Source organism: Gadus macrocephalus, chromosome 14, assembly GCF_031168955.1.
Source record: "Gadus macrocephalus chromosome 14, ASM3116895v1".
Taxonomy (NCBI): domain Eukaryota; kingdom Metazoa; phylum Chordata; class Actinopteri; order Gadiformes; family Gadidae; genus Gadus; species Gadus macrocephalus.
In genome coordinates this window covers 6,573,227-6,591,991 of record NC_082395.1, presented here as the reverse complement: position 1 = coordinate 6,591,991, position 18,765 = coordinate 6,573,227, and the positions used below count along the sequence as shown (strand labels likewise).

Genomic DNA, 18,765 nt, shown 5'->3' with positions numbered 1-18,765 from the left:
GCAATTAATCGAATTTCGATCGCGATATCAATTTTGGGGTCAAACGATCTCCAAACTCGTATAATCGAGTTGAAACGATTAATTTGACATTTTCCATTTTAAAGTAGGCCTAGAGAGTTTATGAAAGTTTATGAAAGAGACGCGCATGCGAAAGCATTCAACGCGGCGAGAGGGAGTACAATCTAACAGGCGTGCTGCATCAGGAAGTATGCCGTTGGCAGGAGGCGGGACATGCCAGTGAACCGCCAATCAGCAGCATCGACTGTTGACAGACATGTTGGAGTAGACCTACCGCGTGGAATCTAAAGTTTCAGTAACGTTACAGTTTGATGAACGATAACAAGCTCCTATAGCAGACTTTAACTAAGAGTTCTTTAAGGCAGAACTGCCAAGTACATCTTGTATATGTATTTCTGTTTAACAACAATATGATTTTTATTAGCCATGTGTTTGTTATGGCTTTGTGACTTTTAACTTTGCTATGGAGAAATGCTGGGACCGTTGTTCTCTAGACATTAAATAGGTTAAGTTAATTTTGGATACTTATACGTGTTTCTGTGATATTTGATTGTCTTAATATATTGTATTCATGAAATGTTTTATAAAAATCAAATGTTAGATTCAGAATGTTGTGGCAGACAGTACACTTACACACGAAAAAGGTTTTATTTTGGATACTTATAATATACGTGTTTCTATGTCATAATTGATTGTATCAATAAATGCATGTTTTCAAACTCAAAAATAATCGTTTGAATAATCGTGATATCAATATTGACCAAAATAATCGTGATTATGATTTTTCCCATAATCGAGCAGCCCTAACTGTATGGTATGTTAGATAACAGTAAGAGCTCAAATTAGAGCAATTGAAAGAGTGAAACCTTAGTCTCCTGTCATCTCCTTCTCATGCACTGGTTAGCCATGGATGTAAACAGTTCATTCAATTATTCTGAGTAGATTTTGTCCTTGTTTAGCATGTGCTATTGCTACTATAGATATACAAAGGACAACTTGTAATTTTTGAGTTCTATTTGTTCATACTGTTATTAAAACTGATAAACCTACTCAGCTTTCCATGATTGTTGATAATCGTTATACTCTTAAATCAGCGGGTTGTAGACCCCTGCGTTGGTGAGTGTGGTGCGACACCCCATAAGCGCCACACACGTACATGGGTTTCAATGGAATTTGTTTAGAGAAATACAGAAAAAAAAAAAATCGAGGTTTAAATCGAAAATCGTCCTTTAGTTAGAAAAAATCGAGATTTTATTTTTAGGCCAAATCGCCCAGCCCTAATCTGGAGTGATGAGTGAGTCATCTTGAGGTGTAAACGGTCAATATGTGGCGGGTGTCACGGTGACTCTGGGACTGGATGAATTGTGGAGTCATGTATGGGAAACTTGGCCCACCTGACGCTCACGGTTCATGTGTGTATTACTGCTCCGGGATATGGTGGCAGGTCGGCCTCATGGTGGGGCAGGTCGACTGGACGGAGGCAGGCCAGGGTTTAATCCTAGGGGCCCCCGGGGGCAACCCTAGGGGCCCCCGGGGGCAACCCCGGTGACCCGGCCGCTCAGGCAGAGAGAGCACTTCCTTGAAAAACCACTCCGTTCATTTTCCCAACTCCTCTTCCAGGTATCGGGGCACCTCTCCCTGACGAGTCCGACCGTTGCCGCGGTGACCCCCGCGGGCAGCCCAGCGGGCCGGGCCGGGCGCCGGTCGCTGAGCCTGCAGAAGACCCCGGAGCAGCGGGAGAAGCGTCGGGAGGCGCTGAGGGAACAGGCACAGCAAGGGGAGAACTGCCAAGTGCAGTAGGCGCTCCCGCTCCACCAGCTCACTCTTTCCTCTCTGCCCTCTGATAATCGTGTGTGTGTGTGTGTGTGTGTGTGTGTGTGTGTGTGTGTGTGTGTGTGTGTGTGTGTGTGTGTGTGTGTGTGTGTGTGTGTGTGTGTGTGTGTGTGTGTGTGTACCATGGCGTGCGCACTAGTGCGTTCACGGCCTGTTGGTGATGGTTGAAGCCCTATTCGGGTTTTGAATGTAAAGAGTCCTGATTGGGTATCCTGTACCTGGACGTGTGTCATCGGCTGTGGCTCAAAACTGCGCTCCCATTTAGTTCTTGGAGTTGCTGCCAGACGCTTATTCGTGCCGTCTGTGAAGGCACGTCTGTCTGTAAATGCACGTCTGTCTGTAAATCCGCTGTTCCTCCAGCATTGTATATATCGAAATATCAGTAAATGCCTAATTACGCCAACCACCCGTTTACTAATGGCAGCTAGCTTTTAATCACTTTTACTGGAATACATTTTATATCATTTTAGTCTTTTTGTTTTTTCCTCCCGATCAGAAAGTGGTTGTACGTTACCGCAGTCATTTTTAAATTAAATTTTCTCCTCTTAACTTTGTTCCTCTGCTCTTCAGAGTTTGTTAGTTGTGTGTCTATATCTATTAGTTTATCTTTCTATTAGTTTGCGGAGTCATGCATTGGCCCTGGCTTATTCCAAAACTGCTTTTTCTAACTAAATTTTGTACCTGACACAGTCTCCTGTCTCTTCTTTAATGAACGTATCACTGCTGTCCAGCGTTATCTGCTTAAGCAGATGCAACCAAGTTCCTCAGCGTTTAAACTGATGTATTTCACTTTGTAAAATAGTTAATTTGTTATTACTATTTTAGTCAATTAACGGACGGGAGGACCTTACGGTTAGGATGCAAACACCCTTAACGAATTCACTACTCAAGAATAAAAACATTATGAATCAGACGCGCTGATTATGATCTCCACTCAGTCTGCTGGTTGGGAGCAGAACGCTTCACTCACACGACTAGCGTGGACATCTGTTGGTCAGGTGTCTGATCACCTGTAGGTTGACCCGTGCAGAAAGCAGCCAGAGGACCAGAATTAACGAGCTGAGAAGAGGGGATATGAAGGGCTCTGTTATTCCGTGCGTGTTTGTGTGCGTGCGTGTGTCTGTCTCTGCTCGTCCGTCCGTCTGTGTGTACGTGAATGATCCCCATCCTGTGTGCATGAGCAAGCCCCTGTCTGCACTCGGCGTCACTGAGTAAGCAGGCGTAGCCGGGCCAACGAAAGCAGCAGACCCGCTGGCAGGAAGTGGAGCCCAGTGGACAGTAGGCCTACGTGGGATGAGAGGTGATGGAGGAATTAATCACGAATGAGAATATGTAGATCTGTCACATAGCTGGGATGGTCTTAGTTGAAAGAGTAATTACTTTGTTTTAAAGACCGATTTCTCAAAAGGGGGACACGTCTACCTTTTGTTGACGAGTCCATCCAACGCCACAGTGGGGCTATTGTCGATTTTGTACTGTCGATGGTCCATCCCAACCGAGGTAGCACTCATCACTTCACAACTCGGTCCTGTCCAGATGTGTTGGATTGCCACCCAATTGACAAAAATGAATTAATTGTATTTGCATCCGTCCTTTAAGTATTAAGCGATTACCCCACAACTTGTACGTATGCCGCAATGTTCTTTTGTCTGCCAGCGTTGGTAGGGTTATTTTGAGGTGTGCATGATGGGATCCGGCTTGTCATCATTGCGAACGGACTCAATGAAGCGAGCTTCCTGCTTGTGTGTGTGTGTGTGTGTGTGTGTGTGTGTGTGTGTGTGTGTGTGTGTGTGTGTGTGTGTGTGTGTGTGTGTGTGTGTGTGTGTGTGTGTGTGTGTGTGTGTGTGTGTGTGTTGGGCAGTCGGCCTGTCTAGCTGTTGTTGGCCGCGGACCAGTCTGACTGGCCACTGGGTGTGGGATTGTCCCTGGGCGAGCCACTAAGGGAGAGGGCGAGAGAGTGCAGGCCAGTAAGGGATGGGGAAGATAAGAGGTAATAAGATGAGATTATAAAGGTGAGGCTAAATGGCAAGTACATTCATTAAAGTGGGATTCTAATCAAGTATGACGGTACAGTATCATATCACAGAGTGTGGAGTCGATTAATTAAGAAATTAGTTCTGTGTCCCTAAACACTTAAGTGAAATACACTGGGGACCACCAGGTCATTGGGAATCAGACTTTGAAAAATACTTTCAGAGGAGGCTTACAAACTTCTAGATGCATCAATCTTCCAGGGATTTTATAGCATGTCTGTTCTATAACAAAAAAAACTTATACTGTGGTTGACTAAATTCATACGGGGCTGTGGGGAAGATACTCTGTAGCCCCTTATGGGGGCTTGGATTCACCATTGACTTAACCACCACAAGACACTGAGCCTGTCGGTGTCTAGAAACAAGATGGCTGCTGGATGAGCCAAGGCCCTGGATGAGTTCCCCCTGGCAGGGCGGTGTTTATAAAGGCCGAGATAGGGCCCTTGTGATAAGCGGCACTCTATCTGGCTCATCGTGTGGTGTTGATCCTAGCCTGCGCCGACGCTTCCTGCTTTCAAACCTTCATTTCACGCATCGGGGGGCCGAGCTGCTGTCGGCCCGTCAACATCCATCAGACCTGCCCGTTGTCATGACGTGTTTGTCACCCGTCCAGGAAGATTGAACCCAAGGCAAGGGTCAATCAGTTTGTCACCCCTGTGTGAATCAGCCCTGTTGGATTATTGGGGCTTGGGTGATGCTAATTTGAGACGGTCGAATAGGTTATCAATACGCTGTTAATCAAGATTTCAAGATTTTTTTTGATTCAGTTCAAGATGTTTTGTGCAAACGTGAGGACATGAGTCATTTATGGCTCAAACAAGTGTGTGCAATTTTATATTTCTAAAAGTGTCTTGTTTCTGTTCATGGCGACTATGAATGTGTAGTACAGAGATTTGGATGCGTAATTTAATAACTTTTAAAATCCTGATTCTTCCAATGAAAGGGTACAGAGAAGCCGTTGAAAAGACAGTATATTCAAGTCATTTAATATTCTGTGTAAAAAATCTGTATCTATGGACATTTCTTTGAGCTAATGATTTCCTTACATCAGAAATATGCTCTTCCAACGTAAACATACAGAAAAATACATAAGCTTTATCCTCCATATCATAGAGTATCAACCAATCAAAGCACATCCAGTACATTAGTAGATTGTAGTTATACACAGTATAATCAGTTTTTTGTTAAAATAAAGCTTACAAAGGAAGTTAGATAATGGTTAACCTATGAACCCAGATCCAAAATAAATCGAACCAATCACAAGATGTTATGAAATGCAATGTTAGTACCAACAGCTAACCCTGTTTAAAACAAATGATTTGCTCAGTAAAACTAGTATGCAAAACTATGAAATAAAAGGTTATTTTGGGGTACCTTAATAGGTACTGAGGTGTATTCAAATCACCACATTTACTGGAAGCCTAAGGACACAAAGTTCCTTGTGGAGGAAAAACACTATTATTGGGTCTGAGGCTGGAAAATAAAAGTGCATTTTTAACGGCAGGCATACGCACATCAAGCGTGGGTATGTCTGAATGGCTGACTTACTGCGTGTTACTTCACCTGCATCCGTTTATGCATATAACACACAAGTTATGGCACAAGCAAAATGTCACTGTCTGAATGCTGTATTACTTCATCTCTTATCCTAAAATGAGTCGGAGTTGAAATATTCCTAAAGATTTACCAGTTTGCACTTTTTTGTCCAATTGTTCCACTGAAATACCTAAAACGCCTTACAGGCTTGAGTAAATCCAATACAAATATGGCCTTATCATTTTCCCAATTGAATCTCCATCTTTAGCTCCTTCCAACGCATCATTAAGATGAGTGTTTGATATTTAATGATTACGACTGCTTAATCAGTCAGAGGCATGACAACATGAATTTTGTAAACTATCTAAAGACCATAACGACAATTGAATGACGAACCTGATTCCTCTGTATTTACAAGGCATGCCACTAACTTGCAATACAGCAGTTTTGTTCAATAATATGTAATTACAACCGTGGCTGGGTATACCCATGCATGGTAGTTAGAAAGGCCAACAGAATTCAAGGATGTTGACCCAATGGCATTTGATGCTTGATTCATCAAATATGAGTAGATGATGATGCAGAAAATTTAACTTTTGATAAAGTCTTAAATTAATGTTCGACATATAAATACTTCAAAATATTTGAAAGTACGCTTGTCTGGGATATCAGTTTGTAAAAGAAAAACTGGCTTAAGACACAATATCCAGGACTTTATATAATAAAGTGCCTTGGAGCTATGCTATTTTCATCATGGCTGTCCAGCTGGTACGACTGTCATTAAGAATGGCCAAACTTATGTTAAATCCATCAAAGTTACCTCTTTGATACCTCTTTGAGTATCAGACAGATACTTAAGGAACTGCTGGAGACATGATCGGAATACAATCAGAATACATATTATTTTTAAGAGTCTAAGAAATACTGATCTGGCATTGTTACATTAAGATGATGAAGCAAATTAAGAACATAAATGTGTAGCTTGGATAAGGTTGTGTTTTTTTTTAAATTTGGTATACAACCTCTTAGAAATGTCAACTTTTGTCGTCCATTCGCCATTGCCATTCTTGTTGTACTTCGTTACATCGCTAATGTGCTAAATTCTTCACATTTCTACTTCTTTGGTCCACTCAGCACACCCTAGCCTACACATTGTTTGCTGACAGTTGCACTCTTTGCTATTCAGACATAGTGCTGGTCTTTGCAGTTTGAATACTATCACATTCTGTTGTGTTGAGGTTGGGGAAATCCTCTTGTTTCATGCTAAATTGGCACATCCACCAATGTCGGCAACAGTGATCAGAGGTGGATAGCGTTGGCTATGATGGGGTCAGTTCTGAGATCACCTGCACAGGCGAGGGAAGCTTAAGAGGCACACAGTGGGGGTCAGGGAGGCCTGGAGCCTTACTGATAGGAGTAACTTTCAATCAATCGTTTGCACCCTGCGTCGACAGAAGAAGCAAACCGACGCAGACTTGTACCTCAGATTTTAGGCTGGCACATTCAAATTTGTCGGGACACACGCTGACATAACCTACCTTTATGAGCAGCCGTCACCATGTGCCAACAACATCTTATTCCGGTTCGACCAATCACTGACCCCTAGCACGGGGTCCGTCTTTCTCCGATATGCAACCCGAAAAAACGTTTTTACACCGTGATTAAAAACATGTCTACTCATAGCTGCTCGATGATGGAGATGTCTCCCAGCTCGGGGTCCAGACCGTTCATGAAGTAGCGTCCCTTCCTGGTCAGCGGTGTCATGAGCGACTGCAGGGCGGCCTCCTTCTCGCTCCGCTCCCTCTCCCGCTCCTCGCCGTAGCCCCCCGAGGCCAGGCCCCGGCGGGGGAGGCAGAGCTCGGGGGCGGAGCTCAGGCCCAGGTCGGTGGACAGCTTGCGCTTGATGGAGGCGGCGCGCTGGAACTTGTCGCAGATGTCGATGCTGACGCGCCGCCGCGTCTCCTTCAACTCGGCCGACACGTTGGCCGTCCACTCGGCCGCGTGCGCCCGGATCTCCACCACCTGGGGGGTGGGAGGGGGAGGGAGGGGGAGAGGGGGAGGGAGGGAGGGAGGGAGGGAGGAAGAGGGAGGGAGGGGGAGAGGGAGAGAGGAAGTGAGGGAGGGGGGTAGGAAGAGGGAGGGAGGGGGAGAGGAAGTGAGGGAGGGGGGTAGGAAGAGGGAGGGAGGGGGAGAGGAAGAGGGAGGGAGGAAGTGAGGGAGGGGGGTAGGAAGAGGGAGGGAGGGGGGTAGGAAGAGGGAGGGAGGAAGTGAGGGAGGGGGGTAGGAAGAGGGAGGGAGAGGGAGAGAGAGAGGGAAAATACGGAGAGAAGGACAGTGGGAGGGAGAAAGAGTGGGAGAGGGAAAGAAAGAGAAAGAGAGAAAGGGGGAGAGAAAGGGGCAAAGAGAGAGGGAGAGAGAAACGTGGAGAGCGGGAAAGAGGGAGAGAGAAAGGTGACGGTTAATCCCTGCAATGTCAGTGTGTCTATTTAGGCAAGAGAGCAAGATAATTAATTTGTAATTTTCCACATTATCCAAATGACACACGCAAACGCAAATAAAATATGCTGACAAAATCCTTCTGTTTGCCTTATGAATGGATTAGCAAGATATGCTTGAGAGCTAGAGGTGATGTATGAATTGATGGCGCTCTTTCTGCCTCTGATGTCACAGGAAGTCAACTCAATTACATCAAAACCTCATACCTGCAACTAGATTTAATCAGCCATGTCAAATATCACACACACACACACACACATTGAACATACTCTCACGGTTCCGTCTTCTTGATATAACGGCCGCGTAAGCCTTTACAGAGAAATCAACATAAAGCCGGCCAGGTCACTGCTTCTCTTTATGCATGGCTGATTGGTCAGCACAAGCCAGCGGAAATGTTGTCAGTCACTCAGAATATATACTTTTTTGCTTTATGTATCATTAATCACGATGTGCAGGGTCATGTAAATCTAAAGTATTTATCTATCTATCTATGTACCAACCGATGTACCAACCAAATCAGACCTAATTCAACGTTTGCCTATTCTGCCAAATTAACATACCACACCTTTAACAGTGGAGAAAGACAACATACACAAACACACACACACACACACACACACACACACATTACTATAGCTCCTGCCCTGCTATCATCATATCTAATCTATAAAGTAGGATCTCCATACGCCCCCCCCTGCCCTCTCTCTCGGCCTGTCTGTCTGTTTGTCTGTCTCACTCTCTCCCAGCCCCCCACTCTATCTCTTACTCTCTCTCTCTCTCTCTCTCTCTCTCTCTCTCTCTCTCTCTCTCTCTCTCTCTCTCTCTCTCTCTCTGCCGTCTCTTTCACGCTCTGGAGAAGCTCAAGCTAATAGCCTGCGACGCTATCGATTACTTGCACGATGTGGGGGTGGAGGTGGAGGTGGTGGTGGAGGCAGGGAAACAGTTGATCAGATTACAGAAAAGTCTCATTGCTGGAATGAAGTTAGACAGAGGGCAAAAGTTGAGATGGAGAGAGATGTACGGACAGACAGATGAATGTATGGGTGGATGGATGGATAGATAGATAGATAGATAGATAGATAGATAGATAGATAGATAGATAGATAGATAGATAGATAGATAGATGTATTGCTGTAGACATACTTCTTCTTTGGTCCTCCTGGAGATGACCCTCAGCCAGTCTCCTATCATGCTGAGGATGGCGGCAAAGTAGGCCAGTCCCACCAGGATCCAGAACCACACGCCGGGTTTGTAGTAGTCTTGGTATTCTATCTCAGAGCCACCTGCACAGAGAGCAGCAGGTCAGGGTGGAGGATCACCGCCCATGGGCCTTCGATTCACACTCCTGTTAGAGAGCTCCAGGGTTCCTTCCAGGTCTTAAATATGAAAACACTAATTGAACTGATCTTGTCAGAGTGGTCAAAGTTGTGAGAGAAAATGTGCTTAAATACATATATTTTTAATTCTTTGAATCCAAATCTCTCAGATGTATTATTGTGTTATTACTGTGCTTACCGTGAGATGAAGTGCACTGGTAATATTTGTGCGTGAGTGTGTGTGTTAAAGTGTTGTGTCACTTTATCAGTCAGTGCACGTCCCGCTGGCCTCCTGCTTCGCAGCCGACGGGCATGGCGGCCCGTCTAGCCCCCCGGGGGGGGGTCTGCGAGGGGACAACCCTACCTGCCACAAAGTCCCCGAAGCCGATGGTCGTCAAGGTGATGACCACAAAGTAGAGGGACTCGGGCGCGGACCAGCCCTCGATGTGTTTGAAGACGGCGGTCGGCAGCGCCACGAACAGCAGACAGCCAAACAGGACGAAGAGCAGCGTGGAGATGACCCGGATCTTAGTCTGACTGATGTCCCACTGCTGGAAAACAGAGGGAGAGGGGGAGGGGGAGGGGGAGGGGGAGAGGGAGAGGGAGAGAGGGAGAGAGAGAGAGAGAGAGAGAGAGAGAGAGAGAGAGAGAGAGAGAGAGAGAGAGAGAGAGAGAGAGAGAGAGAGAGTGATTAGGGAGAGAGTAAGAAGGGGAAGGGAGAGGGAGGAAGGGAGACAGGAAAACGAGAAAGTAAAGGGAGTGGAAAGATGTGTAGTAAGTATCAGTCGATGTGGGTATATATAGATATTTCATATCTATATATAGATAAGTATTACATTATAATGGATCACAGTATTTGTAATGTCAGCTATGAACTGTTCATTCAGCACTTACAGAACGTTCCTGGATGTGGTCAACCATCACTCAATGGCTGTTCTTCACAATAACTTCCCCGTAAGCGATCTTATCCCCTCTTTCGGGTTTTTAAGTTTGGTCAGCATCAGCAAATTCTCCCCAGGCACAAAAAAAATGTGGCGACCATTCGCAGCCGTATTAATAATGAAACTGTTCAAGTATAATTATCTTATTGCTGCCAGACCCCAGAAATTACACAAAATAAGGCTGGTAATGAGGTGTTTGAATTAATGTGTGGGGTATGCATTGACACTGGTTCAAAATGGTATTAGTATTAGCATTAGCACATTAGCATAGACACATGCATATAGCATACACATACAAACACACACACACACACACACACACACACACACACACACACACACACACACACACACACACACACACACACACACACACACAGGGTGTGTGTGTGTTGTCTCAGCATTATGCATACTCTTCATCGCTGAGGCCTGTCCCCAGAGACTACTAACCATTAATACATTCGACATTCTCCTTTGAAAACTCAAAAGGCTCTCCACTGATTTAATAGCCAGTGGCTACTGAGTGAATAGCGTTTTAAAACTATGGCTCATTATAGTTTATTGATTATTTATTGTGTTTATTTCTACCTTGCAGCCACACTCTTGCAGGTACCGCTCTGGTCACAAATTTGTTTGACACACTGTTGATACTTCGGATCAAGGACCCCCCACGTCGGTGGGCAACCTGAATAATGCATTTTAATGAGCTGGGATCTCAAGGTCATCGATTTCAGTGGACATTAAGATGGAATAAGCTTCACTCAGACATTGAGTTAACATTTACCCAAGCTCAAATCAAAACAGGGCTTGGGTAACTAACTCTCTGCAGCTCGAGGCTCAGAGCTGCCTGTCCAGCATTCCACCAGAGTTGGGTTCATTCTCATTTAAATAGGGGTCAACGGTTTATCATCCAGCATCTTAGGATTCAGACATATGCATTCACACACACATGCACACACACACACACACACACACACACACACACACACACACACACACACACACACACACACACACACACACACACACACACACACACACACACACACACACACACACACACACACTCACACACAAGAAAACACACACACACACACACACACACACACACACACACACACACACACACACACACACACACACACACACACACACACACACACACACACACACACACATAAGCGTGCATAAACATGCATGGAAGCTCACAGATACACAGCACACTGCATTATACAATGCAGTGTGCTGTGCATGTTAATGGCTGTCTAAAAAAAAGCCATTTTGGCCTGTGTGTGTATGCGTGTGTCTTTATGTATCTGTGACCATCACTCACCACAATCATCTTCTCCACTTTAGCGATCCCCTTGCCAAATATGGTGCCCAGCTGGTCTCCCACACCGGCCAATAGGAAGCCAAAGAGAGGGATCCCGAGCAGCGCATACACAATGCAAAAGATTCTCCCGCCCTCTGTTTGGGGGGAGATGTTCCCGAACCCTGCAATGAGACACACACGTCGCAGGACCATGAACTACACTTCCAATGATGTGTATCAGAGGGGAAAGCAGTGTGAGGTAAGTGGAATGATTACTGTAGATAGACTCAAGTCTGTCTTTAACAAACAAGTTACCTCTGATTTCCTTCTCTTTATAAATTCCCTTTTTTCCCTTGCTCTTTCCCACTTCTGACCTTCTCCGCTCACACACGCACGCACGTGCACGCACGCACGCACGCACGCACGCACGCACGCACGCACGCACGCACGCACGCACGCACGCACGCACACACACACACACACACACACACACACACACACACACACACACACACACACACACACACACACACACACACACACACGTATTACTTATTGAATTACAAGTAAGAAGGCTAGACAACACATGATATATACACATATTTAAGGACCCTCCATGAGCATAATAGTATTACATCCAGGAATTATCGTCAAGCATCATCCACAACAGCTACCCCAGTGTTCCTCGTACAGAAAGCACGGTGAAACAATAGACCCAGCTGTTGTTCATTCATCGGGCTCCTCTGACACACACACACAACCATGCATATGCAAGCGTTGACGTCTCCTGTTGTGTCATACACGCACATACAAACTTCCTTCTGTGTGGCCTCACCGATAGTAGTGATGACTGTCCCGGCAAAGAAGAAGGCTGAGCTCAGGTCCCAGAGACTAGCATGATGGGTCAGCGTTCCTGCAGGGTTTACGCCCGAACGAATCGCTGTCACCACTTGCTGCAGCGAGAGAGGCCGAGGGAGAGTTCAGTGATTAGAGTGTAACTCACACGGATCGCGAAGGGCACCATAGAAACAGCTTTCGTTGGTCAGGGCAGTTGTTGATCAAGGTGAGACACACACGCAGGTGCGTGCGTGCGTGTGTGTGCGTGTGTGTGTGCATGCAGGGCCGAAAGTTGTAAAGGTCGTTCTTATTTGCATCGCCACTGTAGCCGTCTGATACTGAGGCCTTGCCAATCTCCTGGTGTCCTTGTGTAGATTCCTTTTAATGACTTGCAGACTGGTCCACTTCCCCCATAGTGGCAAATTAACTTAGTCTCAGTCTTAATCCCCCTCACTTTGGTTTCCTTTGTTGTTACTGTCCATGATAAAAATCATTCTCTCTAAAATGTAATAAAATACTTTGCAGTCAAGAAGCGTCCCAGAAAGAAGTTGTTTGTCATCACAAACCCATTCTTCACAATTCATAGGAGACTGTAGGCTTGAGTAGGCTCTTGGTTGCAACGGCAGTGTAACTGACAGTAGGCCCTACCTTGACCAGTTCCTCCAGCTGGCTGTGGTTCACACAGGGGTGTCTGGAGAGGAACTCCAACTTCTGGGAGAGGATGGCCAAACGCTGGGCACTGGAGGGGAGAAGGAGCGTTAGAGAGATGGGAGAGAAGCAGGGGGTCAAAGTTCACAAGTCAAATAATATATATTTTTATTCTTATAGAAATATTCCAAGAGCTTGATAATCCTCATATGGGCGGGAAACAGCAGAATGAGCGCAGACCCAGACTGTGTGGTACCGAGACATGTATCCACCAGACTGTGTGGTACCGAGACATGTATCCACCAGACTGTGTGGTACCGAGACGTGTATCCACCAGACTGTGTGGTACCGAGACGTGTATCCACCAGACTGTGTGGTACCGAGACGTGTGTCCACCAGACTGTGTGGTACCGAGACATGTATCCACCAGACTGTGTGGTACCGAGACGTGTGTCTACCTCTCGTGGGGCTGCTCCAGGGCTCTGAACACCAGCGCTCCCATCACCAGATACAACACCACCAGGAAGAAGATCACAGACACCGTCTTCCACTTCATCACCGTGGCCACCATCTACAACACATGAGCACAGCAAACATCAGATCCATGTCTGCATATTTGTACTCGTGGGTTTTACTATGCTGCTGTAGCAAAACATCAACCAAAACATTTGTTTTTTTAAAAGTATTTACTTTTTCCCCTCACCTCGCTTTCCTCCCGGGGGCTCACTGTGACAGGCTTGTTTGAGAAGGAGAGGCGGGGCTTGCTGTTTTGAGTAGCAGATTTGGGGTCCAGTAAGTCTGGAGCTGCCACTGTCCGTGAAACGAGAAAAAAGGTTATTGGACATGATATGGGATGTGTGTGTGCTTGTTAGTGTGTGAATGTGGGATGCACGTGTGTCTGCATTGGCATTTGCACATTCAGGGGGAGGGAAATACAAATGTATGAAATGATACATCCCCCCCACCATTCACTGGTGTAATATTTACTTTTAAGCTAGAGCACATACATAATGAGATGAATGTTCATGAGATTCAAATACAAAACACAAAAGTAAAATGATAATTTATCATAAAGATTAATGCAGGAGAGAGAGCGATAGAGAGAGCCATTTGGAGGGAGAGAGAAAGCCATTGATGGACAGAGAGAGATCCATTGAGGGTGTGTGTGTGTGTGTGTGTGTGTGTGTGTGTGTGTGTGTGTGTGTGTGTGTGTGTGTGTGTGTGTGTGTGTGTGTGTGTGTGTGTGTGTGTGTGTGTGTGTGCATGTTTGTGTGTGCGAGAGAGGGAAAGAGAGGAAGAGAGAGAGAGAGTGAGAGATAGAGAGAGAGAGAGTGAGAGATAGAGAGGGAGAGAGAAGGTGTGACAGAGAAAATTAGAGTGAGAAGCAAGTGAATAAATGAAGTGAGAGAGTCTGCTAGTTGTAAAACAGAGAGTATGTTTGTATTGAATCATTTGGCACACAAAAAAATAATTTACTCTATATCTGATCTGTACTAGTCGTATGTGTAGCATTTTACTCATGTTTTCTGGATTGTGATGCGTAATGCCAATATTTGCCAAGAAAATTATCAATGCTTTGTCAATAGACACGAAATAACAACTGCCGGCATAATACCAACTGTTTGGCACAGAGTCTGAATAACTCAAAACGGACTTCCGATGATGAAGTATAGGCATATTGTACCATTTACTGAATTATCATATACGAATATGAGGGAAACTTACTTGAAACTATAAAGTGCCTTGGATAGTTTTTACGTTCCATTTGGGGATAAGCTTTAGACTGTTGATTTCCTCCATGCACTCGGTTCCTCCCAGACCCATGCACCTGTACATGGGTCTGTGAGTACCGCATCGGTACAGTACTCACTCCTAGCCGCCTAGCCGATGCCCCGAGCTCTCCTCTCCGGGTCCGGGGTGCTCTCCGCGCTGAGAGGAATCTTTCCTGCTCCCCGTCTTCCCACTCTGCGAGGAGGAGCACTACCTTTCCCCGTCTCCGTCTTCAGTCCGCTCGTTTGCTCTTCCCTCGGAAAGAGTTTATGTTATTCGCTTTGTCCGCTCACAGTGACAGACGAGTGCCCGGCAGACGGTACGTCCACATGGCACGGTGAAGTATGCACTCTCTGCGCAGTGGCTTGCTCCAGTCTCTGTGTGTTACCTTGTCTGCGATTCACCGCAAACTGACACGCTGCCTTTTCAGTACACGGTACCTTGGTAGTGGGGGTGGTGGTGCGGGTGGTGCCGGGGTTGAGCGCGGGGAAAGAAGGGAGGGAAAAAGCCAATGGGGGGCCGTCAGGTTTTAGGGATATGCACATGCGCTGCCGAGAGAGAGAGAGAGAGAGAGAGAGAGAGAGAGAGAGAGAGAGAGAGAGAGAGAGAGAGAGAGAGAGAGAGAGAGGCCACAGGTAGGACTACCAGAAACCCTCTCACCTCGCTCCCGCAGTGAGGAGGGGTCCACCAGATTATAGGGGTCCACCTCCACCACATCATAGGGGCCCACTCGCTCGCACGCCTCATCTCACCAATTTGATTAATAAATAATTAGACCGCCACATTATTACAGGGCAACCACTAGCCCACTATGAGGTATGTTATATGGCCCACTTCTAATCACTCCATTCTCTGAGAATTAATGAACAACTTTAACATCGTAAGACGAGCGCCCAGCTCGTCGCTCCCAGCGCGTCTCATGCGCTCCTGGCTGGAGCACAGCTCCCGCAGGTCACGGCAGCACGCCCGGGGTGGAGTGGAGTTATCACAGCGCGGAGCGGTATTCTGGCGCACATTTAGTTCCATGTTTCTAATCTTAAATCATGATCTCAGTCTGAACCTGTAGCCGTGGTAGTATCTCACATTAGGAAGGCCAGGTACGATTGTGTCACTTCTCTGAATAAAAAATAGAATAATTATATGCAATTAAACTAAAGGTGTAGGCCTAGGCCTATATATAAATAGAAAGCTAGTATCAAAATCCAAAGGAGTCCACCCACAACCGTTGACATTGACACTACTCTTACATAAGTACTGAAACATTTAGTCTGTAAAGTGCCTGTCGAGAGGGTTGTAGCCAATTTGGGATCAATAAATACGATTTCTCAAAACAGTACAAATACCGAGGATAGCTGAGGTCGTCTACACCTTTTGGTCACTGAATTGCCATTAACCCAAACCCATAATAAATCAGACCCCTGTCGATCGTTGGTATTCGGTTTTGATACTTTGATACTCAAAAATGTATGACGATTAAGTAAATCAACCAACAATTTGTTGTCCCTAGTAATCACTTAGGTTGTGTGTGCGTGTGTGTGTGTGTGTGTGTGTGTGTGTGTGTGTGTGTGTGTGTGTGTGTGTGTGTGTGTGTGTGTGTGTGTGTGCGCGCGTGTGTGTGTGTGTGTGTGTGTGTGTGTGTGCGCGCGTGTGTGTGTGTGTGTGTGTGTGTGTGTGTGTGTGTGTGTGTGTGTGGTGCGCGCGCGCAGTTCATTGTCCAACCCGGTTTAGCTAAAGTATGATAATCATTTCGGTTCATAGTTAGGCCTAGGTCACATTGCATTCAAGTGGTTCAAAAATAGAAACCTAATTTAAAAGATTTTCATTATCATGTATTATTTGTGTCTAGTTTTTCAGGGACAATATATTCTTGCAGTGTGGAAAAAACCCACAAGAACAGATATATCCCAGCACATCTGCCATTCAAGGACTTATTTAAAACCGGATCCATACAAAATACATACAAAATCATTTCAAATAGAGATGGAATGACTGAATATAAAATATTAAAATAAGCTATGAGAGGCATATTTCGAGAGGATTAAGAAAGAGGCTTGAGGAGCAGAAGTTAAATAGAGAGATTGGTGCCCATGAGAAGAGAAAGAGAATCACGAAAAAACCTGTGAACTCATCTGTCATCACCATGACGACCCAAAGAGAATGTTAGTGATGTTCGTTTGGCCAATATTTTGGTGGTTGAAAATGTGTGTGTGTGTGTGTGTGTGTGTGTGTGTGTGTGTGTGTGTGTGTGTGTGTGTGTGTGTGTGTGTGTGTGTGTGTGTTTGTGAGTGTGTGTGTTTGTGTGTGATCATTCGTTCATGCATGCAGGTGTGTGTGTGTGTGAGCTTTGTATGAGTGGGTGATCAATATGAACAACATGTGTGTGAGTGAACAGCGCCCACCAGGTTAATTGGAGCCGACAGAGCAGGGAACCCGGGCCCATGAGGCCCCCAGGATGGACAGGTATGCAATTAGTGGCTCATATATCCCGGAACCACCCTGTGTGTGGGTGTGCTTATGCGATCGTGTGCATGTGTGTGTGTTTATGTGTGTGTGTGTGTGTGTGTGTGTGTGTGTGGGCATGCTTGTGCGACCGTCTGTGTGTGTGTGAGTGTGTAGGTTTGTGTGTGTGTATGTTTAACATAACTTCCCTTCTCTCTCTAATGACCTGAAGCCCTAAAGAATTAAGCTGTGGAATGGGACAACAACCTTTCCACACAAACAGTACTCAGCTATTGTGAGGAACCTTCCTTCCATCCTTCCTACCTTCTTTCTAACCTTCATTCCCTTCATCTCTTTCAGTTTTTCTTTCTTTCCTTCTCCATCCTCTTGTCATTCTTTCTTTATTTTATTTCCGTAGTTCTATTAAAGAATAGGTGTGCTTGGTTCAAATGTTGAATGGAAAAACGTTCCAGTAGTAGAACTGAAATGACCATCACACCAGAGACCATTTGACCACGATATCCGCCAAACATGTTCCCATCCAACAAGAGATGCGGATTATGGTCACATGGCTCAGTGAAACCTCCAACTAAAAACAAAATCCCTGCCATGCCTTAAATAGTTCCCCACACCCCATTCCCTGTGTGACCCCTGCGCACTATGGGTGTTATAGACGGTGGTTTGGTTAGGCCCCTTGTGCTTCGAAGGGGCCACAATGGCTGTTGTTATGAGGGTCCGTGTTTAGGATATCACATATAGCCGACCAGGGCTGCGTTGGCTAATGTTATTGTGCCACAGGACTGCCGCTATTGTACTGGGGGTCCAGGGTTAAAAATAGCCTGGATAGTTTTGACTATTAGCTGCAGTGGGTGGAAGCCCCTAATCCTTGTTACATAACTCAACTGGGAAAGTGACTTTGGGCATGGTGTCTGTGCGAGTGTGTTGTGTGTGTGTCTTTGTGTCGCTTGCGTGGCTGTGCCCAAGACCATTTGCGGGAGATTGTGTCTGTCCATGTAACAGATTGTGTGTTCACGTGAGTGCACTTGGGCTATGCAAAAGACAAACAAGGACATACAGTTTTGTGACTCGCCTCAAACTGGGGCTGATGGGAACATACCGACAGCACATAAAAAAACATTTCTGGGAAACTGAAAGTCTTTGGTAATATGATTGAGTTGTATATTGTTCTCAGCAGAATGGGCACTTTGTGTCTGGTTCATAATTTTGCTCTTGTTACAAGAAGTATGTGACATGTAACAAGTGTCAATTACCGTTCTCGGCTCAGCAAGGTAAAGGTGCTGTAGGTAAGATTAAAGAGTCCTATTCTTTTTCGTGTAATATTTAAGAAATGGCGTAGCCACCCGACAGCCATTAGTGAGGGAAATGCGCTTTGAGAATATCTGTTTTGTGTTGACTGAGCCTCCCTCTGTTAGAGCCAATTTCGATTTTAGGCTCATTCGGACCATCAGATATCTCTTCTGTGATTTCCTCAGAGAATCAAACGTTCCTGTCATTCACAGGTGTGTGAAACGCACCTCAATGGCTTAGAGACGTAGGGCGGGACGAGAGGGAGGGGACGTTTTTTT

General features: G+C 45.6%; 2 protein-coding genes across 6 annotated transcripts in view; one reads left to right on the top strand and one right to left on the bottom strand.

Moving 5' to 3' along the window:
- cenpf (centromere protein F) overlaps positions 1–2,536 on the top strand; it is a 28,182-nt gene extending 25,646 nt beyond the window's left edge. Inside the window, exon 43 of the mRNA XM_060072012.1 lies at positions 1,639–2,536. Within this exon, the coding sequence (XP_059927995.1) occupies positions 1,639–1,818 (180 nt within the window). The 3' untranslated portion in view covers positions 1,819–2,536. The remainder of the gene's footprint in view (positions 1–1,638) is intronic.
- Positions 2,537–4,842: 2,306 nt separating this feature from the next.
- kcnk2a (potassium channel, subfamily K, member 2a) lies at positions 4,843–15,224 on the bottom strand. Of its 5 annotated transcripts, none has more exons than XM_060070566.1 (9): positions 14,696–15,224; positions 13,661–13,780; positions 13,429–13,541; positions 12,971–13,061; positions 12,321–12,438; positions 11,507–11,667; positions 9,597–9,783; positions 9,060–9,199; positions 4,843–7,442 (listed from the first exon to the last, which is right to left on the bottom strand). In XM_060070566.1, the coding sequence occupies exons 3-9, from the start codon at positions 13,539–13,541 to the stop codon at positions 7,098–7,100; spliced, it is 1,155 nt and encodes a 384-aa protein (XP_059926549.1). In that variant the 5' UTR covers positions 13,661–13,780; positions 14,696–15,224; the 3' UTR covers positions 4,843–7,097. The 5 variants fall into 5 exon arrangements, with proteins under 5 accessions (XP_059926549.1, XP_059926546.1, XP_059926547.1 ...); XM_060070563.1 differs by having other exon boundaries at positions 13,674–13,780; XM_060070564.1 differs by having other exon boundaries at positions 9,597–9,780; positions 13,674–13,780.
- Between the last annotated feature and the right edge of the window lie 3,541 nt (positions 15,225–18,765).